Source organism: Budorcas taxicolor, chromosome 14, assembly GCF_023091745.1.
Source record: "Budorcas taxicolor isolate Tak-1 chromosome 14, Takin1.1, whole genome shotgun sequence".
NCBI lineage: Eukaryota > Metazoa > Chordata > Mammalia > Artiodactyla > Bovidae > Budorcas > Budorcas taxicolor.
In genome coordinates, this window is record NC_068923.1 from 58,078,971 (window position 1) to 58,103,931 (window position 24,961).

A 24,961-nucleotide genomic window follows, 5' to 3' on the forward strand; every position below is an offset into this window, starting at 1 on the left:
GAGCATGGCCCAGCCCATCAGAACAAGACCCAGTTTCCCTCACTTTCAGTCTCTCCCATCAGGAAGCTTCCATAAGCCTCTTATCCTTATCCATCAGAGAGCAGGACAGAATGAAAACCACAGTTACAGAAAACTAATCAAACTGATCACATGGACCACAGCCCTGTCTAACTCAATGAAACTATGTGCCATGCTGGGTAGGGTCACCCAAGATGGATGGGTCATGACAAAACGTGGTCCACTGGAGAAGGGAATGGCAAACCACTTGAGTATTCTTGCTTTGAGAACTCCATGAACAGTATGAAAAGTACTCTATGGTACAGGCGTATTCAACACGGCATCCAAAGCTACCGGCATTTTTGCAAAGATTCTCTCATATTAGCTGTCATAATATTTTTATTTAAACAGCCTTGGCAGTTTGGATCACAGTTTGAGAGTGCTTAAGAGTTTGAGACTCGGTTTGTTTGTACTCTCTCATATGTTCGTGTGCAGGTAACATTGTTCACCATACTTTCCTTGAAGACAAACAAAGGATAAGATATTTCAGTACTGCTGATGAAACTGACATTTAGAAAAAGGCAAACTAATTGCTATGCATACATACATTCCTTAAAAATCTGGAAAAGAAATCTATAGACAACTATAAATCAAAACTATTTACTGAGTGAATTTGCCATGTCTACATATATAAGATTTGGCACTAATAAAACAGAATATTTCACTTGTGATAAAGTAATATTCTACTTAAAGGGTATATATATATCAGTTCAGTTCAGTTCAGTTGCTCAGTCATGTCCGACTCTTTGTGACCCCATGAATCGCAGCATGCCAGGCCTCCCTGTCCATCACCAACTCCTGGAGTTCACTCAAACTGACATCCATTGAGTCCACGATGCCATCCAGCCATCTCATCCTGGGTCGTCCCCTTCTCCTGCCCCCAATCCATCCCAGCATCAGAGTCTTTTCCAATGAGTCAACTCTTCACATGAGGTGGCCAAAGTACTGGAGCTTAAGCTTTAGCATCATTCCTTCCAAGGAAATCCCAGATTTGATCTTCAGAATGGACTGGTTGGAGCTCCTTGCAGTCCAAGGGACTCTCAAGAGTCTTCTCCAACACCACAGTTCAAAAGCATCAATTCTTCGGTGCTCAGCCTTCTTCACAGTCCAACTCTCACATCCATACATGACCACAGGAAAAACCATAGCCTTGACTAGACGGACCATAGTCGACAAAGTAATGTCTCTGCTTTTGAATATACTATCTAGGTTGCTCATAACTTTCCATCCAAGGAGTAAGCGTCTTTTAATTTCATGGCTGCAGTCACCATCTGCAGTGATTTTGGAGCCCCAAAAAATAAAGTCTGATAATGTTTCCACTGTTTCCCCATCTATTTCCCATGAAGTGATGGGACCGGATGCCATGATCTTTGTTTTCTGAATGTCGAGCTTCAGGCCAACTTTTTCACTCTCCTCTTTCACTTTCATCAGGAGGCTCTTTAGCTCCTCTTCACTTTCTGCCATAAGGGTGGTGTCATCTGCATATCTGAGGTTATTGATATTTCTCCCGGCAATCTTGATTCCAGGTTGTGCTTCTTCCAGCCCAGCGTTTCTCATGATGTACTCTGCATAGAAGTTAAATAAGCAGGGTAACAATATACAGCCTTGACGTGCTCCTTTTCCTATTTGGAACCAGTCTGTTGTTCCATATGCAGTTCTAACTGTTGCTTCCTGACCTGCATACAGATTTCTCAAGAGGCAGGTCAGGTGGTCTTGTCTTCCCATCTCTTGAACAATTTTCCACAGTTTATTGTGATCCACACAGTCAAAGGCTTTGGCATAGTCCATAAAGCAGAAAGAGATGTTTTTCTGGAACTCTCTTGCTTTTTCCATGATCCAGCGGATGTTGGCAATTTGATCTCTGCTTCCTCTGCCTTTTCTAAAACCAGCTTGAACATCAGGGAGTTCACGGTTCACGTATTGCTGAAGCCTGGCTTGGAGAATTTTGGGCATTACTTTACTAGCATGTGAGATGAGTGCAATTGTGCGGTAGTTTGAGCATTCTTTGGCATTGCCTTTCTTTGGAATTGGAATGAAAACGGACCTTTTCCAGTCCTGTGGCCACTGCTGAGTTTTCCAAACTTGCTGGCATATTGAGTGCAGCACTTTCACAGCATTATCTTTCAGGATTTGAAATAGCTTAACTGGAATTCCATCTCTTCCACTAGCTTTGTTCATAGGGATGCTTTCTAAGGCCCACTTGACTTCACATTCCAAGATGTCTGGCTCTAGATGAGTGATCACACCGTCGTGATTATCTGGGTCATGAAGATCTTTTTTGTACATATATATACATACATATATAAATCACATATTATATATGATATATATGATTCAATGTGTAAATATATGTGTATATACATATACAGGTATTTATACAGAAAAAGTTTATTCATATGAACTTGAAGTTTGTTTATATGAACATTTTTAAATGCCTACATTGAAGCGTTTTTATAGATGCTCTATATTTTTCAAAGAATAATATACATCAGTACAGTATTTCATGATTTTCAGAGCACTGATATACACATGATGGTATTTAATTCTATCCAAAAAATTTTTTTCTACGTTTTGAAGGCAAGAAAACTGAATCTTGGAGAAGATGAATGACTTTTCCAAAGTCAAATAAGAAGTGAACACAGAGATGGAAATCCATGTCTTCAGATTCTGAATCTAATATTTTTTCTAATGAACTATAAAACCTATCTGGTTAGTGATTAAGGTCTTTATAGAAAGCAATAAAATAAATTATCCTTAGTCTTCCACTTCCTACTTTATAAGGGAATATATTCCATTGTTGAGAAAAATATCCTTACATTAAGAAATGAGGATAGATTTTTTTTATGTTTCCTTAGAAAGAACTATTTTATACTGTGTCCAGAACTAACAATTTATTCATTTTAGTGGAGGCAGGGTTTGAGAAGAGGACAGTCATGAACACGTTTCCCTCCATTCTGTACAAACAAGAAAGATGACTGGGGAAGCCATCCTGAGAGGAGCAGGATAGACTAAAAAAATGTAGACATTGGAATTAAGCCAACCTGGATTTTAACCCCAGCACCACCACATTTTCACAGCCAAATATCCTCAGGTAAGTCAGTTTCTGATTCTCAATTTCCACACCCATTAAATGGATTAAATAATGTTATTTCACAGGAGTATTGTGAAGATTGGTTAAATAATACATGAAAACATGGGGACATGGTAGCCATTAAGTGTTAGTTTTTACCTGTGTCAATTGATCTAGACATCAAACAGACAGCACTTAAGCTTTGTCCCTCTAGTTTAAATTTCCTTTTCATGCTTTCACTTGGTGTTATCTGGAAAACTCAGAAATTCACCCTGGTGTGGAGCAAAGGATCAGCAAAAACTCTCAATCCCTGCCGAAATCTTTCTTGCACAAATGTGTGCTTGTTTTGGCTTCCACACCAATCCAAAAATTAGGCAAGACAATTTTAAAAATTCTCTCTAGGTTTTTAGTTTCTCAATCCTTACACATTTTCTGATCTTTATGATCATATATTTATCTGCCAATATCCCCCATCCCATTCTTATAAAGCAAGAGAAAATAGAAAAATTACATTCACTCCTATTGTTTTAGAACAAGCTGAGTGATTTTATATACAGTTATTGCGTGCATGCTCAATCGCTTCAGTCATGTCCAACTCTTGGAGACTCTATGGACTGTCATCCATCAGGCTCCTCTGTCCTTGGGATTCTCCAGGCAAGAATACTGGTGTGGGTTTTCATGCCCTCATGCAGGCAGTCTTCTTGACCCAGGGATCAAACTGGCATATCCTGCATCTCTTGCATTGCAGGTGGATTTTTTACCCACTGAGCCACCTGGGAAGCCCATATATAGGTGTTAAATAGGAAAAATGAGAAACAGTTCACTCACCACCACCAGTTTCTCATCCACCAACTTCCTCCTTATGGTGATCTCTTTGCCATCCCAGTCCTGAACCTGAATCAAGGAGCCATCATCTAAGATTACCGTACTCTAAAAAACAGACAAGACCAAATTCAGCTCGGACTGTGACATATGAACTCTAAAATTTTATCAGGAGACAAATTCTTTTCAGCTGTTGTGATATTCTCAGGTAGTTTTAGAATGGTGTTTACAATTCCATTTATTTTGAGACTTCATCAACAGTAAATTTGTTGGCTGATTCTTCTGGGGAAAAAGGTTTTAAAAGAGTGAAAACTAAATTTTACCTTCAGGAGTAAGTAAAGTTTTTACAAAATATATTTATTGTACAGGCCAAGTGTTATGTTATTGTGTAAAGAATCACAAGTGAGTTTCAACTTTAAAAAGATATGTGAAGCTAATTCAAACTCCCAATGTAAGATCCCATTTCCTCTTCTTACCCCAACAATATAAAAATAATTATAGTGCTGTGGGAATATAAAATGGTGTGGCATGTATTACAGTGAAAAATGATGGCATTTGGAGAACTTCCAGTTGATGAACCTATTATTTTTAAAAATAAGTTTATTTATTTACTTCTTTATTTTGGGCTGTGCTGGGTCTTCACTGCTTTGCTCGGGCTTTTCTTTAGTTGCAACAAGCAGGGGTTACTCTCTAGTTGCGATGTGAGGGCTTCTCACTGTGGTGGCTTCTCTTGTTGTGGAACACCCGCTGTAGAGTGTGTGGGCTCAGTAGTTGTGGTTGCTGGGCTCTAGAGCACAGGTGCAATAATTGTGGAGCACAGGCTTAGTTGCTCCTCAGCATGTGGGATCTTCCTGGACCAGGGATTGAACTCCTGTTTCCTACAATAGCGGGTGGATTCTTTACCACTGATCCACTGATCCACAGGGGAAGCCCTGATGAACATATTAGTGTGCTGGGAAGGTTGTGTACCTGGAGGGGTATGGAAACTTCAAACCATTTCCCACATACCTTGTCTTATGCATTTCTTCTCTTTTGTTGTTCCTGAGTTGTATGCTTTACAATAAAATGGCAATAGAGAATAAAGCAATAATAATAGTAAAATAAATAATAAATAGAAATGATAATAATCGTAACAACAACAGTAGCTGGCACTTTGTAGCACTATTTATTGTGTGTGAGGCACTCTTCAAGAGTATTAATATATTCATGTAATTCTCACAGCAACCTTATGACATAAGTACTATAATTATTGGGCTTCCCAAGTGGCTCACTGATAAAGAATCAACCTGCCAATGCAGGAGGCATGGGAAGTGTGGGTTCTATTCCTGAGTTGGGAAGATCTCCTAGAGAAGGAAATGACAACTCACTCCAGTATTCTTGCCGAGATAATCCCATGGACAGAGGAACCTGGAGGGCTATAGTCCATTAGGACACAAAGAGTTGGGCATGACTGAGTGCACACACACTCTATAATTATCCCCTTTTGCAAATGAAATGACTGAGTCACCATGAGTCTGTGACTTGCTCATAGTCACACAGTTGATTGATTGATTGGTGGCAGAGGTGGGATTTACACCCACACAATCCTGAGCCAGAGTTTGCAGCCTGCTCCTCAAAGTTTAGAGATAACTCTGTTTAAACTCTATTGCAGTTCAATTCAGTTGCTCAGTTGTGTCCAACTCTTTGCGACTCATGGATAGCTTGCAGCATGCCAGCCTTCCCTGTCCATCACCAACTCCCAGAGCTTGCTCAAACTCATGTCCATTGAGTCGGTGATGCCATCCAACCATCTTATCCTCTGTCATCCCCTTCTCCTCCTGCCTTCAATCTTTCCCAGCATCAGGGTCTTTTCCAGTGAGTCAGTTCTTTGTATCAGGTGGCCAAAGTATTGATGCTTCGGCTTCAGTATCAGTCCTTCCAGTGAATATTCAGGACTGATTTCCTTTAGGATTGACTGATTTGATTTCCTTGCTGTCCAAGACACTCTCAAGAGTCTTTTCCAAGACCACAGTTCAAAAGCATCCATTCTTTGACACCCAGCTTTCTTTACGGTCCGACTATCACAGCCATACATGGCTACTGGAAAGGCTTACATCTCAGAGTTTATGCATCCACTGAGCTGGGTTTTCTACCAAAATTATTTACAGTCTGTCCTGTGATAGAGATAATGATAGTTACCAAATTTCCTTTCTGCACTTCTATACTTTCCAGTCTTTTTGTTCTAGTAGTTTTTTAATTTATTATAGACATCTTTATTAAACATTTTTGGTCAAAATTCTTCCATTTGATATTATACAGGAATGTGAAGTCTCATATTATTTAACAGCAATCTGATAATGTGGTATTCAGTTCCTTTTATTAGGACGTCACTCTCCATATTGTTTAACTATCTTCTATTGTGTGCTTTCATTCAAATGATAAATATTTATTGAGCAAATATTAATATTATGTAACATCACTAGGTTCTGTGAAACAGAACAGACAAGACATCCTTTCTTGGAAGAGCTTACATCCTAGTCTGGGGGAACAGACAATAAACATAAAATATAAATAAACTGTGTAATGTAGGTAAATTGTACATTCAAGTCGGAGCCCATGAGTGAAAGTGTGTGTCAATTCCAGGTGTAGACAATAAAAAGCCTAGTGTCTCTTTCCCAATTTTGTTGACCGAGATCACAAACTTCACATGGTCCAGCTACAGATTAGTTGAATCTCCTTTAGCCTGGTCCCTGGAGAAATTAAGAGGGACAGATACTTTATGCCCCCATCTCCAGCCTCCTCCTCCACAAAGAAACTTCTCCAACTCCATCATAACACTGAATATGTACTATGAGTTAGAACTCCAATTGTGTAAGTACTGAGAGCTTGTGGATAATTTGTTACTGTGATATAACCTCACCTTTACCTGCTAATGGGCTTTCCATGTGGCACAGTGGTAAAAAATCTGCCTGCCAATGCAAAAGACACAAGAGACTTGGATTTGATGGATTTGATCTATGGGTCGGGAAGATCCCCTGAAGAAGGAAATGGCAACCCAATCCAGTATTCTTGCCTGGAGAATCCCATGAACAGAGGAGCCTGGTGGGCTACAGTCTATGGAGTCGCATAGAATCAGACCTGACTGAGCATGCACACACATACACACTCATGCATGCCAACTAATACATGTTTTTATTCATTGTAAATCCATGTATGGAAAACTGCTACAAAATGGAAAGGCAGACCTTTTGTTTTTGAGGTCTAAAAATGATTCTGTAAGTGTTTTCTGTTCAATATTTGTGTAAGAATTGTTAAAAACATCATTTTCAGTTCTGGTCCCAGATACCACAGCCTCTGGTGATAGAACCTGGAAGTAGGCATTTTTTTACCAACATGCCGTGAGATTTGTATGTATATTAAAATTTGAGTTCCTCAGACCAAGGCTTAAGCCAAAAGTTTATCTAACACACTTTAGATATGTTCACCATAATTGCTTATTTACCTGGGAAGATTTCAAAATTAGCATTCGTAATTAAATTCATCTGAAAATGTTGAAGGCCTCACCTTGGTTTTATGGCCACCTGGTGTGGTTTCCTCAAATTCTTCTCCCAGTTTAAAGGAGATTTCATTATTTTTAAAGATGCTTTTGGTTTTTATAGTGATCAGATCTTCTTTTGTCATGATGGTCACAGTGGGCTTTGCCAGACAGCCAAGTTTCCTGCTGGCTCTTCCTATTCCTGGAAACCAGATAAAAGGACACAGTGATTAAATCTGTTGTTGCCTCCCAAGACTCTCGTTAGCTGTATATGCTAATTAGGAGGTTTTAGAGTTAAACAAATTTGACTCTGCTTGCATTCAAACTTCTAAGCTAGTAGCACCACCATTATATGTTAGAATAGGGTATTTTTTACAGAAAAAAAAAATCTATCTCCAGTTTTGATCTAACAGCTGTCATGTTTTCTGGTCTAGTAGCTATTAATCCTATTGTTTCATGGATCCTTCTGAAAATTTGCTTAAAAATATGAACCATCTCCTTATTTTAAAAATGCACTCATTTACATAGAGACAAAACCCTTTGGCATGAATTCTTCCAGATCTTTATTTATTCTCTTACATTCTTTTATGTTCACATGTATAGGATTTGTTTTTATCTATTATGTATTTTTCCTGTTGTGAAATATATATAACATAAAATTTATCATTTTAACCATTTTAAATGGCAGTACATTTAAGTGCAATTTAAGTACAATTAAGTGTCAGTAAGTACCTAAACAATGTTATGCAACCATCACCACTATATATAGAATTTTTAAAAATACAAATGTTTTATTATAATGATTGTTATTCAATTTGATTTTCCTCTATATCTGTATGTTTTGGAGAGTTTCCATGTCAGTACATACAAGCATACATTTTTGTCATAGCTACATAATATTTCATAGTATGTACATTCTGATATTTATTTATTTATGCCCTATTGATGGCCATTTTTGTGTTTCCATTTTTTTGTTATTACAAATAGTGCTGTTGTGAACATGGCTGCACATAGAACTTTGTGCAGTACATAACAGAGTGTATTCTATAAAAACAGTATTACATATACTTCAATACGTAAGTTAAATTTCTAAGAGGAGGCACATTGGGGAGACACAGTAACATGTCCATGTTCATGGAATTCATATTGTGAAACATGATGACAAAATGTGATAGGTTGGAAAATGGTCCCCAGAGATACTCACATTCCAGACCCTAGAACCTATGAATGTTGCTTTATATGCCGAAGGGGACTCTGCAGTTTTAGCTAATTTAAGGCTCTTGAAATAGGGAGAGTATCCTGGATTGTCTAGGTGGACCCCAAATGTAGTCACAAATGTCCACATGAAATGTCCAAGAAATTTTCCTTTTAAGAAGAGGAAGAGGGATATTAGACTCCAGGAGAAAATGTGACTCTAGGAGCAAAGAGTGACTCGCCATGGCCACATGCTAAGGAATGCCAGCAGTCTTCAGAAGCTGGAGCACAAGATTGATCCTCAAAAGGCACAGAGCAAATGTTTGCAAAATGTTCATTTTTCAAAATAATAATGAACAGACTTGTGGACACAGGTGAGGAAGAAGAGGGTGGGACAAATTGAGAGAGTAGCATTGACGTATATACAATCTCTCAGTTGCATCTGACTATTTCCTCCTCTGTCCATGGGATTTTCCAGGCAGAAATGGAGTGGGTTGCCATGCCTTCTCCAGGGGATCTTTCTGACTCAAGGGTTGAACATGTCTCTTGCATCTCCTGCATTGGCAGTCAGGGTCTGTACCACCAGCACCACCTGGGAAGCCCAATATATACACTACCATGTGTAAAATAGATAGCTAGTGGGAAACTGCAGTATAGCAAAGGAAGTTTACCTCAGCGCTCTGCGATGACCTAGAGGCGTGGGTTAGGGGAGGTGGGAGGGAGGCTCAAGATGGAGGGGATATGTGTGTACATATAGCTGATTCACATTGTTGTACAGCAGAAACTAACACAAAGTTTATACTCCAATTAAAAATTATACTCCAATTTTATGTTGGAGTATATATACACCAATTAAAAATTAATTAATTTTTAAATGTGATTTTTTTGTTTTAAATTATTTATTGAAATCATTTACTATTTAGTATCTGGTGCATGTGTATTTATCTATGCAAATCAAGAGTAAATTATGTGAGAGCAGGGATTATGTCAATTTCAACTAATTTTGCACAGAACTGTATCTAGGTGCTAAATCAATATTTATTGTTTCTATGTGAAAAACTGAAGGAAGAGGTTCACACAGAGCAAGCTCTGTGCTGTTGAAGCTCCCACTTTTACTGGCTGTGATATGCAAGTAAATATGGCTCACCCAGTTCTTTCATATATTCTTCAAAATTTTCACAAGAAATGGATTTCCATGTTCCTTGGAACAGATCAACCATTCTGCTTAAGTTGGCTTTAAGGAAAAATTGCATCATATAAATAAGTATGTTCCTTGAAATATGTTTGAACCTGTTTTCAATGCAATTCTAGTTGATAGTGCAGAAGAGTCAGGAAAAATAAATAATAAGGTACTCTAATCTTTGTCATTGTCCCATCAAACCACCCAAAGCAGGAAAGCTCTCTCAAATGTAAGGAAGTCAAGATGAAAATGGAATATGGTACAGATTTTAGCAGGACTAGATGTAATTTTTCCAACTCTAATTTAGGGTCAAAACTAATGCTGCAAATTTTTTCTGTTTCCTTCCATAAGAACCGCTACACACAGCAAGTGCAGACTGAGGCAGCTGTGTCTTATGTCTGAACTCCAGGTCTCTCTCTCTGTTTCTCTAGTCAAGGATGATCTAGAAAAAAAGCCAATGTCTTAGCTGTATAGAGAGCTTTTAACATTTTCACTTTTGATCAGTTCAGTTCAGTTCGCAAAGAGTCGGACACGACTGAGCAACTTCACTGTATCAGTTCAGTTCAATTCAGTAGCTCAGTCATGTCTGACTCTTTGTGAATCCATGGACTGCAGCATGCCAGGCCTTCCTGTCCATCACCAACTCCCAGAGTTTACCCAAACTCATGTCCATTGATTCAGTGATGCCATCCAACCATCTCATCCTCTGTCATCCCCTTCTTCTCCTGCCTTCAATCTTTCCCAGCATCAGGGTCTTTTCAAATGAGTCAGCTCTTTGCATCAGGTGGCCAAAGTATTGGAGTTTCAGCTTCAACATCAGTCCTTCCAATGAACACCCAGGACTGTTCTCCTTTAGGATGGACTGGTTGGATCTCCTTGCAGTCCAAGGGCCAAGAGTCTTCTCCAACACCACAGTTCAAAAGCATATGTTCTCCAGCGCTCAGCTTTCTTCATAGTCCAACTCTCACATCCATACATGACTGTTGGAAAAACCATAGTCTTGACTAGATGGACCTTTGTTGGCAAAGTAATGTCTCTGCTTTTTAACATGCTGTCTTGGTCATAACTTTCCTTCCAAGGAATAAGCGTCTTTTAGTTTCAAGGTTGCAATCATCATCTGCAGTGATTTTGGAGCCCCAAAAAACAAAGTCAGCCACTGTTTCCTCATCTATTGATACTTTGAACTAAAAACCAGAGAGACTCCAGAGATGGCATTTGAACCAAAAAGTTAAGTTTAGCCAGGGCTAGAACAATCGTATTAAGTCATGTACATATTGAGCAAGAGAATGGAGCAGAAAGAAAAGGAAGGAAATACAGCAGCTATGATGAAGTCTTTCCAATGAATATTCCAGTTGATTTAGGGTTGACTGGTTTGATGTTGTTTCTATGCAAGGGACTCTCAAGAGTCTTCTCCAGCCCCACAATTTGAAAGTGTCAGTTCCTCAGCATTCAGTCTTCTTTACAATCCAACTCTCACATCCGTGACTACTAGAATAACCATAGCTTTGACTACATGGATCTTTGTCAACAAAGTAATTGCCTCTGCTTTTTAATACACTATCTAGGTTTGTCATAGCTTTTCATCCAAGGAACAAGCATCTTTTAATTTCATGGCTGCAGTCACTGTCCTACCACCCTGAGGGTAATTAAACCACTACTCATTCAACCTGCATCCACACACTGAGCTGACCTCTCCGCAACTCATGTCCAGGCTTCTTCTACTCCTTCAGCTGATCACTAGGACCCACCCATAATCCTAGGAATGATCTGAGGGGGTGGGTGCTGGTATTCAAGCAGTGGGGACATGGTCTGGGCTACCTCCTCACAGTTACCTCACATCTCCTGGTCTTACCCAGCCTTGATCCCAGATGCACAACTTTGATTTTACTTGGGGCAAGCCCGCCTGAGTTTATGACTGTGGGTCTGATAGATTCCAGCTCATAATGGACAGTTCCAGACACATGGTAATTTAGTGTTCTCTAATCAAGAATTCCATCTATACCCAGTCCCTGTAACACAACAAGAACTCTTTGCAAAAAGCATATAAGTTCCCATTGCAGGTGGTGTGGCCTTGTTCCCCGGTGTCAGAGGTCTGTGTTGTGTAGCTCCCTCCCTGCTTTACCTATGTATTACACTGGGTCTTTTCCCAATACTAACACCTCCAACAGCATAGGGTTTACCAGATCATCTGACCCAAGTAGCAGAGCTGCTTATATTGCAGCCCTGACTGACTTCCTGCTTCAGGCCTCACTCAGAGCAGAGATATTCACTTGTCATCCAGGATATGGGCTGGAACACGTTTCTGGATGTGGAGTCTGTTTCCTTCTTTCAAGTAGAAAGGTAAGATGCAGCAATTTGTCTTATAGATGTCTTCACCTTCCCTTGACCCACCTGGATCACTAAACACCTTATAACCCTTGAAGTTCCCTAGTTGTCACGCTCTTTAACACTCATGCTTTGCCACGTCTGTGTCTTACCAGTGCCTCCAGCATGCCAGCCACTTCTTTCTCACCCTCCTGACCAATGCAATGTTGTGTAGGATGTCCAGACAACCCAGATCTTACCTGAATATATATTACAACAGAGAATAGAAGGTAATGAAGCCTCAAACAGACCTGTACATGTATATAGTCATTCGTTTCATGTAAATGCAAGCAGTTTCTGATCTTTCCAGATTGGGAGAAAAAAAAGTGCCAAATCATGTGCATACTGTGTACTTGAGGCCATATTCATCTGCTCTTGCAAAAATAACACATAGCACAGCAGCCACAATTGGGGCTATTATTTGAGCTTGCTGTGGCCTACAGTCATTCTCTGATTCATTGGTTTCTACAGGGACCAGACTGGTGAATTAAAAGGAGCTATGATATAAACCTCTGTCGCCTGCATTCCTAATACTGTTTAGAGTAGCATTAATTTCTACCATTCCTCTTCATCACCACTTCCAAATGCAGTATTGTTAGATTCACCATCTTCACCAGGATTGACCAGAGGCTGGGATAGAGAGGAGAATGGAGTGTAGAAGTACAGTTTCAAAAGATTCCATATCACCATCTTACTACGACAGCTCATTTGGTTGGAATGGGAAGAATTCAAGATGGAGGCTACTCTGATGGCCACCTGTATCAGTCCTAATTATATATATAGTCAAGGATGGGGGCAGGGGGTAATCACTGGTTGGGTCCACAGACTTACTGGATACATTGAGAGCCAGAATGTTGATTGTTTCCTGGCTCTAGTACATCTCCTCTCTAACATGATGCTTTGGAACTCTGTGAATCAATGTTAATTCAGATCCACTACCCTTATAATATTTGAATATCCCTTTTTTCCCAGAATGTATTTTCTCCTCTGAATTACAGTATATCTTTTTTGAGGAAAATGGAGGCGGTAAACACACTGTATTTTCGCCGTGGCATTTTAAGATTCTTCCTTTTGTGGACTTGGTAACCTCTTTAGCCTCTGTTTTTTGGGTTTGAAAACTGCCTGAAGTTTGAGATCTGGGCGAAGGATCATGAATTTCCATTGGCATGATCACCCTCAGCCTGCTGCTCATCCATTCTTGTCTTTTGATTGTATTGATTAAGCAGTATACCCATTAGTTATTCATCTATTTTGCCTCTAGAGGTGCCATGTTCTATTAAGCATCTCCACAACTCCCTCCAGGTCAAGCCCTCTTAGCTATAACCCCCCTGGCTTCTGGCAGTAAAATGCTGCCACCCAGTCCCTATTGCTTCCCATTTCCCTATTGCTATCAATGAGCAAACTGACTGATTGAGATAGAATCAATATGGATACACATATAGCCATAAATATCTTTTTCTCTTTTTACAGAAAGATATAGTAACTATATTGATCCATACCAGAAGTACAGATCTTTTCATTTTCCTGCAGAGAAGGAGAGATGAGAGCCCCACAATATAAGAGTTGCCAGTGTTTTGGCATATTGAACTTGAGTTATTTCAGCTAAGCAATTTGAAGTGCGTTGGAGCTGGACAAGGCATTGCGCATACTCTGAAGAGACTGGCATGCTAGGAAAACTCAGGCTTCACTCATTTGCTATTCATTCAATAAATCTTTGTTGCTGTTGTTTCTTTTATTTAGTCACTAAGTCGTGCCTGACTCTGTAACCTGATGAATGGCAGCATGCCAGGCTCCTCTGTCCTTCACCATCTCCCAGAGTTTGCTCAAATTTACGTCCATTGAGTTGGTGATTCTATTTAATCATCTTATCCTCTGTCATCCCCTTCCCCTTTGCCTTCAATCTTTTCCAGCACCAGGGTTTTTTCCCAATGAGGTACCTCTTCTCATCAAGTGGCCCAAGTATTGGAGCTTTTCAGTATCAGTCCTTGTTATGAAGATCCGGGTTGATTTCCTTTAGGATCAACTGATTTGATTTCCTTGTTGTCCAAAGGACTCTCAAAATAAACTTTTGAGTCCCTGTTAAATGAAAGACCCCAGTGCTGGGCATGGGGTATATAATGATGAATGAAAGAGACGTGAAAAATGTTTCCAACATTATGAAAGAGAATCTGAAGTGATGCTAAATTCCTAAATGTTTCCATATGGGGATCTATCTGTACAATATAAGCATGGAGAAACAATCCTTTTTTAGAGCAGGGATTGGCAAGCTATGATCTATGTCCTAAATCCAGCCACCACCTAGGTAAAGATTTATTGGAACACAGCCACACTTATTATCTGCGGCTGCTTTCAGGCTACAGTAGAAGAATAGGGTATTTGGGACAGACACCACATGGCTTGCAAAGCCTCAAATATTTACTGTCTGGCCCTATACAGAAAATGCTTGCCAATCCCCATTTTAGAGTCTTGTATGTATCTACATGATAGTTGCTCAGTCGTGTCCAGCTTGTTGCCATGGACAGTAGCCCATCAGGCTCCTTTGTCCATGGAATTCTAGAATAGTAGAGAGGGCTTTCATTTGCTCTTCCAGGAGATCTTCGCCACTAGGGATCTCCCACATTGTAGGCATATTCTCTACCATCTGAGTCACCAGGGAAGCCCTTTAGAATCTTAGATCTGACTTAAATTAATATTTAAAACTCGGGATCATAACAATTACTATGTTTGTAGGCTTTCTTTGGGCTTCCCTTGTGGCTCAGCTGGTAAAGAATCCGCCTGCAATGTGGGAGACCTGGGGTCGATCCCTGGGTTGGTAAGATCCCCTGGAGAAGGAAACAGTTACCCACTTCAGTATTCTGGACTGAAGAATTCAGACCATAGAGTCCATGGGGTTGCAAAGAGTCGGACATGACTGAGAGATTTTCACTTTTTAGAATCAAACCTCACACACATCAGAGATGCTCAGAGGGCTCAAACAAAACTTTGTGCACACCATGACCAAGAGACCCAACAGAGACTGAGCCAGAGCATGTATGAGTGTCTCCTGTGGAGGTACTGATCTGTACTGGCCTGAAATTGGGGCAGAAGCTCTGGGTGCAGGAGACCTGGTCACACAGTCTGTGGCATAAGCCATCTCGGAAGAGGTCACCTTTAAGCCCACCACAGAGCCGCCGAGCAGACTACCCACAAACTGCAGAACAATTATACCAAAGAAATTCCCTCACTGTTAAGAAAGTTCTAGGCCACACAACAGATGTCCCAACCTGGGGATCTAGCAAAGGGACTGAGAACCCCCAGGGAATTTGACTTTGGAGGCCAGTGGGACTTGATTACAGAACTTACACAGGACTGGGGAGACAGACTATTGGAGGGCACAAACAAAACCGGTGTGCACCAGAACCCAGGAGAAAGGAGCAGTGACTCCACAAGAGACTGACCTAGACTTGCCTATGAGCGCCCAGGGGTCTTTGTCAGAGGTGTGGGTCAGCGGTGGCCTGATGCAGGGTCAGGGCACTGAGTGCAGCAGTGCCTGCATCAGGCCTTTTGAAGGAGCTCCATTATGTTCATTACCTCCACCATAGTTGGGGGTCTCCGGATAACTCAGTCGGTAAAGAGTCTACGTGCAATGCAGGAGACCCCGGTTTGATTCCTGGGTCAGGAAGACCTGCTGGAAAAGGTATAGGCTACCCACTCCAATATTCTTGGGTTTCCATGGTGGCTCAGATGGTAAAGAATTTGCCTGCAATGTGGGAGATCTGGGTTCCATCCCTGGGTTAGGAAGATCCCCCGAAAAAGGGCAAAACAATTCACTGCAATATTCTGGCCTGGAGAATTCCATGGGCTGTATATAGTCCATGGGGTCACAAAGAATCAGTTAGGACTGAGTGACTTTCACTTTTCACTTTCCACCATAGTTTGGCCTCAGGGAGAGAACACAGCCCCACCCATCAACAGAACAGGGAGGGAACAAAGGGAGGGAACACAGCCCCACCCATCAACAGAAAATTGGATTAAAGATTTACTGAGCATGGCCCAGCCCATCAGAACAAGACCCAGTTTCCCCCACAGTCAGTCCTTCCCAACAGGAATCTTCTGTAAGTCTCTTATCCTTATCCATCAGAGGGCAGACAGAATGAAAATCACAATCACAGAAAACTAATCAAACTGACCACATGGACCACAGCCTTGTCTAACTCAATGAAACTATGAGCCATGCCTTGTAGGGTCACCTAAGATGGGCGGGTCATGAGTTCTGACAAAACATGGTCCACTGGAGAAGGGAATGGCAAACCATTTCAATATTCTTGCCTGGAGAACCCCATGAACAGTATGACAAGGAAAAATATATGACACTGAAAAATGAACTCCCCAGGTAGGTGTGTACCCAATATGCTACTGGAGGAGAATGGAGAAATAACTCCAGAAAGAATGAAGAGATGGAGACTCTTGATGCCATTGGTGAAGGAAGTAAAGTTCAATGCTGTAAAGAGCAATATTACATAGGAACCTGGAATGAATCAAGGTCCATGAATCAAGGTAAATTAGAAGTGGTTAAACAGAGATGGCAAGAGTGAACATCAACATTTTAGGAATCAGTGAACTAAAATGGACTTGAATTTAATTCAGGTGACCATTATATCTACTACTGTGGGCAAGAATCCCTTAGAAGAAATGGAGTAGCCCTCATAGACAACAAAAGAGTCTGAAATGCATTACTTGGGTGCAATTTAAAAAACGAAAGAATGATCTCTGTTCATTTTCAAGGCAAGCCATTCAGTATCACAGGAATCCAAGTCTATGCCCAGCTAGTAATGCTGAAGAAGCTGAAGTTGAATGGTTCTATGAAGACCTACAAGAGTTTTTAGAACTAACACCCAAAAGAGATGTCCTTTTCATTATAGGAGACTGGAATGCAAAAGTAGGAAGTCAAGAGATACCTGGAGTAACAGGCAAATTTGGCCTTGGAGAACAGAATGAAGCAAGGCAAAGGCTAATAGAGTTTTGCCAAGAGAACACACTGGTCATAGCAAACACCCTCTTCCAACAACACTAGAGAAGACTCTACACATGGACATCACAAGATGGTCAATGCAAAATTAGATTGATAATGTTCTTTGCAGCCAAAGATGGAGAAGCTCTATAAGTTCAGCAAAAACAAGACTGGGAGCTGACTGTGGCTCATATCATGAACTCCTTATTGCCAAATTCAGACTTGTATTGAAGAAAGTAGGGAAAACCACTAGACCGTTCAGGTATGACCTAATCAAATCCTTTATGATTATACAGTGGAAGTGAGAAATAGATTCAAGGGATTAGATCTGATAGACAGAGTGCCTGAGGAACTATGAACAGAGGTTCATGACATTGTAGAGGAGGCAGTGATCAAGACCATCCCCAAGAAAAAGAAATGCAAAAAAGCAAAGTGATAGTCTGAGGAGGCCTTACAAATAGCTGAGAAAAGAAGAGAAGCTAAAGGCAAAGGAGAAAAGGAAAGATATAAGCATCTGAATGCAGAGTTCCAAAGAATAGCAAGGAGAGATAAGAAAGCTTTCCTCAGTGATCAGTGCAAAGAAATAGAGGAAAACAATAGAATGGCAAAGACTAGAGATCCCTTCAAGAAAATTAGAGATACCAAGGGAACAATCTTGCAAAGATAGGTACAATAAAGGACAGAAATGGTATAGAACTAACAGAAGGAGAAGATATTAAGAAGAGGTGGAAAGAATACACAGAACTATACAAAAAATATCTTCATGACCCAGATAATCACGATGATGTGATCACTCACCTAGAGCCAGACTGAATGTTAAGTCAAGTGGGCCTTAGGAAGCATCACTATGAACAAAGGTAGTGGACATGATGGAATTCCAGTTGAGCTATTTCAAATACTAATAGATGATGCTGTGAAAGTGCTGCACTCAATATGCCAGCAAATTTGGAAAACTCAACAGTGGCCACAGGACTGGAAAATGTCAGTTTTCATCCCACTTCCAAAGAAAGGCAATGCCAAAGAATGCTCAAACTACTGCACAGTTGCACTCATCTACATGTTAGCAAAGTAATGCTCAAAATTCTTGAAGCCAGGCTTCAGCAGTATGTGAACAGAGAACTTCCAGATGTTCAAGCTGGTTTTAGAAAAGGCAGAGGAACTAGAGATCAAATTGCCAGCATCAGTTGGATCATCAAAAAAGCAAGAGAGTTCCAGAAAACATCTACTTCCACTTTAGTGACTATGCAAAAGCCTTTGACTGTGTTTATCACAACAAACTGTGGGAAATACTTCAAGAGATGGGAACACCAGACCATTGTACATACGTCCTGAGAAATCTGTAGGCAGGTCAAGAAGGAACAGTTAGAACTGGACATGGAACAACAGTTCAGTTCAGTTCAGTTGCTCAGTCATGTCGGACTCTTTGCGACCCCATGAATCGCAGCACGCCAGGCCTCCCTGTCCATCACCATCTCCCGGAGTTCACTCAGACTCACGTCCATAGAGTCAGTGATGCCATCCAGCCATCGCATCCTCTGTCATCCCCTTCTCCTTCTGCCCCCAATCCATCCCAGCATCAGAATATTTTCCAGTGTGTCAACTCTTCTCATGAGGTGGCCAGAGTACTGGAGTTTCAGCTTTAGCATCATTTCTTCCAAAGAAATCCCAGGCCTGATCTTTAGAATGGACTGGTTGGATCTCCTTGCAGTCCAAGGGACTCTCAAGAGTCTTCTCCAACACCACAGTTCAAAAGCATCCATTCTTCAGCACTCAGCCTTCTTCACAGTCCAACTCTCACATCCATACATGACCACAGGAAAAACCATAGCCTTGACTAGACGGACCTTAGTCGGCAAAGTAATGTCTCTGCTTTTGAATATGCTATCTAGGTTGCTCATAACTTTTCTTCCAAGGAGTAAGCGTCTTTTAATTTCATGGCTGCAGTCAACATCTGCAGTGATTTTGGAGCCCCAAAAAATAAAGTCTGATAATGTTTCCACTGTTTCCCCATCTATTTCCCATGAAGTGATGGGACCGGATGCCATGATCTTTGTTTTCTGAATGTTGAGCTTTAAGCCAACTTTTTCACTCTCCACTTTCACTTTCATCAAGAGGCTTTTTAGTTCCTCTTCACTTTCTGCCACAAGGCTGCTGTCATTTGCATATCTGAGTTTCTTGATATTTCTCCCGGCAATCTTGATTCCAGCTTGTGTTTCTTCCAGTCCAGCATTTCTCATGATGTACTCTGCATAGAAGTTAAATAAGCAGGATGACAATATACAGCCTTGACGTACTCCTTTTCCTATTTAGAATCAGTCTGTTGTTCCAGTCCAGTTCTAACTGTTGCTTCCTGACCTGCATATAGGTTTCTCAAGAGGCAGGTCAGGTGGTCTGGTATTCCCATCTCTCTCAGAATTTTCCACAGTTTATTGTGATCCACACAGTCAAAGGCTTTGGCATAGTCAATAAAGCAGAAACAGATTTTTTCTGGAACTCTCTTGCTTTTTCCACGATCCAGCGGATGTTGGCCATTTGATCTCTGGTTCCTCTGCCTTTTCTAAAACCAGCTTGAATATCAGGAAGTTCACGGTTCATGTATTGCTGAAGCCTGGCTTGGAGAATTTTGGGCATTACTTTACTAGCATGTGAGATGAGTGCAATTGTGTGGTAGTTTGAGCATTCTTTGGCATTGCCTTTCTTTGGAATTGGAATGAAAACGGACCTTTTCCAGTCCTGTGGCCACTGCTGAGTTTTCCAAATTTGCTGGCATATTGAGTGCAGCACTTTCACAGCATCATCTTTCAGGATTTGAAACAGCTCAACTGGAATTCCATCACCTCCACTAGCTTTGTTCATAGGGATGCTTTCTAAGGCCCACTTAACTTCACATTCCAAGATGTCTGGCTCTAGATGAGTGATCACACCATCATGATTATCTGGGTAGTGAAGATCTTTTTTGTGCAGTTCTTCTATGTATTGTTGCCACCTCTTCTTAATATCTTCTGCTTCTGTTAGGTCCACACCATTTCTGTCCTTTATCGAGCCCATCTTTGCATGAAGTGTTCCCTTAGTATCTCTAATTTTCTTGAAGAGATCTCTAGTCTTTCCCATTCTGTTCTTTTCCTCTTTTTCTTTGCATTGATCGCTGAAGAAGGCTTTCTTATCTCTTCTTGCTATTCTCTGGAACTCTGCATTCAGATGCTTATATCTTTCCTTTTCTCCTTTGCTTTTCACTTCTCTTCTTTTCACAGCTATTTGTAAGGCCTCCCCAGACAGCCATTTTGCTTTTTTGCATTTCTTTTCCATGGGGATGATCTTGATCCCTGTCTCCTGTACAATGTCACAAACCTCATTCCATAGTTCATCAGGCACTCTATCTATCAGATCTGGGCCCTGAAATCTATTTCTCACTTCCGCTGTATAATCATAAGGGATTTGATTTAGTTCATACCTGAATGGTCTAGCAGTTTTCCCTACTTTGTTCAGTTTGAGTCTGAATTTGGTAATAAGGAGTTCATGATCTGAGCCACAGTCAGTTCCTGGTCTTGTTTTTGTTGACTGTATAGAGCTTCTCCATCTTTGGCTACAAAGAATATAATCAATCTGATTTTGGTGTTGACCATCTGGTGATGTCCATGTGTAGAGTCTTCTCTTGTGTTGTTGGAAAAGGGTGTTTGCTATGACCAGTGCATTTTCTTGGCAAAATTCTATTAGTCTTCGCCCTGCTTCATTCTGCATTCCAAGGCCAATTTTGCCCATTATTCCAGGTGTTTCTTGACTTCCTCCTTTTGCATTCCAGTCCCCTATAATGAAAAGGACATCTTTTTTGGGTGTTAGTTCTAAAAGGTCTTGTAGGTCTTCATGAAACCATTCAACTTCAGCTTCTTCAGCATTACTGGTTGGGGCATAGACTTGGATAACTGTGATATTGAATGGTTTGCCTTGGAAACGAACAGAGATCATTCTGTTATTTTTGAGATTCATCCAAGTACTGCACTTCGGACTCTTTCATTGACCATAATGGCTACTCCATTTCTTCTGAGGGATTCCTGCCCACAGTGGTAGATATAATGGTCATCTGAGTTAAATTCACCCATTCCAGTCCATCTTAGTTCGCTGATTCCTAGAATGTCGATGTTCACTCTTGCCATCTCTTGTTTGACCACTTCCAATTTGCCTTGATTCATGGACCTGACATTCCAGGTTCCTATGCAATATTGCTCTTTACAGCATCGGACCTTGCTTCTATCACCAGTCACATCCACAGCTGGGTATTGTTTTTGCTTTGGCTCCATCCCTTCATTCTTTCTGGAGTTATTTCTCCACTGATCTCCAGTAGCATATTGGACACCTACCGACCTGGGGAGTACCTCTTTCAGTATCCTATCATTTTGCCTTTTCATACTGTTCATGGTGTTCTCAAGGCAAGAATACTGAAATGGTTTACCATTCCCTTCTCCAGTGGACCACATTCTGTCAGACCTCTCCACCATGACCCGCCCATCTTGGGTTGCCCTGCGGGCATGGCTTGGTTTCATTGAGTTAGACAAGGCTGTGGTCCTAGCGTGATTAGATTGACTAGTTTTCTGTGAGTATGGTGTCAGTGTGTCTGCCTTCTGATGCCCTCTTGCAACACCTACCATCTTACTTGGGTTTCTCTTACCTTGGGCATGGGGTATCTCTTCATGGCTGCTCCAGCAAAGCACAACCACTGCTCCTTACCTTGAACGAGGGGTATCTCCTTACCGACGCCTTTCCTGACCCTCAACGTGGGATGGCTCCTCTAGGCCCTCCTGCCTCCATGCAGCCACCGCTCCTTGAACGTGGGGTTGCTCCTCCCAGCTGCCCCTGGTCTCGGACGCAGGGTAGCTCCTCTCGGCCACTGCCCCTGATCTCGGATGCGGGGTGTCTCCTCCCGGCCGCCACTGACCTCCAACGTGGGGTAGCTCCTCCTGGCTGCCAACAACAGACTGGTTCCAAATTGGGAAAGGAATATGTTAAGGCTGTATATTGTTATCCTTCTTATTTAACTTATATGCTGAGTAAATCATGTGAAATGCCAGGCTGGATGAACCACAAACTGGAATCAACACTTCTGGGAGAAATATCAATAACCTCAGATATGCAGATGACACCCTTATGGCAGAAAGCGAAGAAGAACTAAAGAGCCTCTTGATGAAAGTGAAAGAGGAGAGTGAAAAAGTTGGCTTAAAACTCAACATTCAAAAATGAAGATCATGGCATCAGGTCCCAACGCTTCATGGCAAATAGTGAAACAATGGAAACAGTGAAAGACTATTTTGGGGGGGCTCCAAAATCACTGCAGATGGTGACTGCAGCCATGAAATTAAAAGATGCTACTCCTTGGCAGGAAAGCTATGACCAACCTAGAGAGCATATTAAAAAGCAGAGATATTACTTTGCCAACAAAGGTCCATTTAGTCAAGGCTATGGTTTTTCCAGTAGTCATGTATGGATGTGAGGGTTGGACTATAAAGAAAGCTGAGCACCAAAGAACTGAGGCTTTTGAACTGTGGTGTTGGAGAAGACTCTTGAGAGTCCCTTGGACTGCAAAGAGATCAAACCAGTCAATCATAAAGCAAATTAGTAGTGAATATTCATTGGAAGGACTGATGCTGAAGTTGAAACTCCAATACTTTGGCCAACTGATGTGAAGACTGACTCCTTAGAAAAGACCCCGATGCTGGGAAAGATTGAAGGCAGAAGAAGGGAATGATGAAGGATGAGATGTTTGAATGGCATCATCGACTCAATGGACAGGAGTTTGAGCAAGCTCAAGGAGTTAGTGATGGACAGGGAAGCTTGACATGCTGCAGTCCATGGGGTCACAAGGAGACAGTTGCAAGTGAGCTACTGAACTGACTGAAGCTTTCATTGCTTGGGATACAAAAATAGTGGATAATATTTTGCCTTCCACAGCTTTTTCATCAAAAAAACACATTTTTATAACTATGTCACAGATAAGACCAATAGAAAATTTAATATAAAAATTCAAGTTCTGGTATTTTACAAAATCATGTGAGATAGAGATGGTTATCAGTAAATACAAATAAAATATTTTAAAAATTTCTTTGAATGGTATGGGACTTTTGGACGCACGTATTTAAAATTCTTTGATTAGGAAAAAAGAATAGTATAAAAAACTCCTGCTGTCTGCCTCCCCAAGTCTAACCTGAACTAACTAAGGTTTTGTTAAATTTGAAAGCTTTCTGCAGAAATAACCCTGAATACCCCACCCTTTTAATGACCTTAGTGATGTTGAGCCTTTAGATTTTTCATGCATTTCTAAGATCTTTAGGTTAAAACTGTATAATAAGAAAAATATCTTTAATAATTCTCAAAGAAGAATGTATTGACAATAGGGAAAGTCTGTTTCAAAAGTTTAGGTTTTGTGGCAAACAGAAAGTAGTGAGCTGAAGAGTAGTATTTCCATATTAGTTGGGCTTTATTGGGGTGTTAACTCGATGCACATGAGTTTGAGTGAACTCCAGGAGTTGGTGATGGACAGGGAGGACTGGCGTGCTGCAATTCATGGGGTCGCAAAGAGTCGAACATGACTGAGTGACTGAACTGAACTGAACTGAATGGAACTCAGGAACACAGGCCTCTTTGCTCACCCCCTGTGTGTGTACTACTCAAGAACAGAAGAAGAAAGGTATTTCTTCATGTTCCTACTGTACAGAAGTGTAGATGAAAGTGACTAGCAGACAGAACTGAATGGAATAAAGCACATGGACACCCAAGAAAGCAATAAAATGGCACCCTTCCATGCCACTATTCGTCACACACTGAAGAATATTTTTTAGTAGGGTTGGGAAGTGTAGTGAGTTGAATTAAGTCCCCCACCCCCACCAAAAAAAAAGGTGTCTCTAAGTCCTAACCCTGGTACTTGTGAATGTGAGCTTGTTTAAAAATAGGGTCTTTGCAGTTGTATTTAAACTTGAGATCATCCTGAGGTTTTGGGTGTGCCCTAAATCCAAGGACACATGTCTTTATAAAGGAAGAAGAGACAGATTTGAGACCCAGAGACAGGGGAAAGATCAACTGAGGCAGAAATTGGAAGACAGCCATGAGCCAAGCACTACCCGGAGGAGCCACAGGAAGCTAGGAGAGAGGCCTGGCTTGGATTCTTCCTTAGGGCCTCTGGATGCTGTCAACCCCTTAACTTCATACTTCTGGTCTTCAAAACTGTAAGAGAATAAATTTCTGTCATTTTAAGCCACCAGCTTGTGAGGATTTGTTATGGCAGTCCAGGACACTAGTAAAGGGAGAAACTAATTTTTAAAGGTCTTAGATGCTTTATATTTAAAATAAGGAGTTCATTTAAAATTAAATTTAATTAATTAATTTTAAATTAGACATTTAAAATTATCAGGAATTGTCTCTATCTCACTGGATTTTGTTTTTGGTCAATTTAAAGTTATATTTACCAAGGAGAGATGTCAGTTTATATAAACAATGATAACTTTTTAGGAAATTTTGAAATAGGGGCTTCCCTGGTGGCTCAGTGGTAAAGAAGCCACCTACAATATAGGAGATATGGGTTTGATCCCTGGGTTTGAAAGATCCCCTGGAGAAGGAAATGGCAACCCACTCCAGTATTCTTGCCTGGGGAATCCCAAGGACAGAGGAGGCTAAAAGGCTACAGTCCATGGGGTCACAAAAGTATTAGATATGACTGTGAGACTGAGCATGTGTGTAATTTTGAAATAGAATAAAAGGCTAAATAAAAGTAGTTAATAATGGTAT

At 40.8% G+C, this 24,961-nt stretch overlaps 1 protein-coding gene across 1 annotated transcript; it reads right to left on the minus strand.

Moving 5' to 3' along the window:
* Nucleotides 1-440: 440 nt before the first annotated feature.
* On the minus strand, nt 441-9,877 carry FABP12 (fatty acid binding protein 12). Its single transcript, XM_052651935.1, has 4 exons — nt 9,805-9,877; nt 7,493-7,665; nt 3,956-4,057; nt 441-515 (listed from the first exon to the last, which is right to left on the minus strand). The coding sequence occupies exons 1-4, from the start codon at nt 9,875-9,877 to the stop codon at nt 441-443; spliced, it is 423 nt and encodes a 140-aa protein (XP_052507895.1).
* Between the last annotated feature and the right edge of the window lie 15,084 nt (nt 9,878-24,961).

Coding starts and splice junctions, on each gene's coding strand:
- FABP12 (XM_052651935.1), bottom strand. CDS start 9,877: ATGGTTGATCTGTTCCAAGGAACATGGAAATCCATTTCTTGTGAAAAT. Junction 4,058..7,492: donor CAGGTGGCCATAAAACCAAG/GTGAGGCCTTCA, acceptor TCTGTTTTTTAG/AGTACGGTAATCTTAGATGA. Junction 516..3,955: donor TGGATGAGAAACTGGTGGTG/GTGAGTGAACTG, acceptor TTTGTCTTCAAG/GAAAGTATGGTGAACAATGT.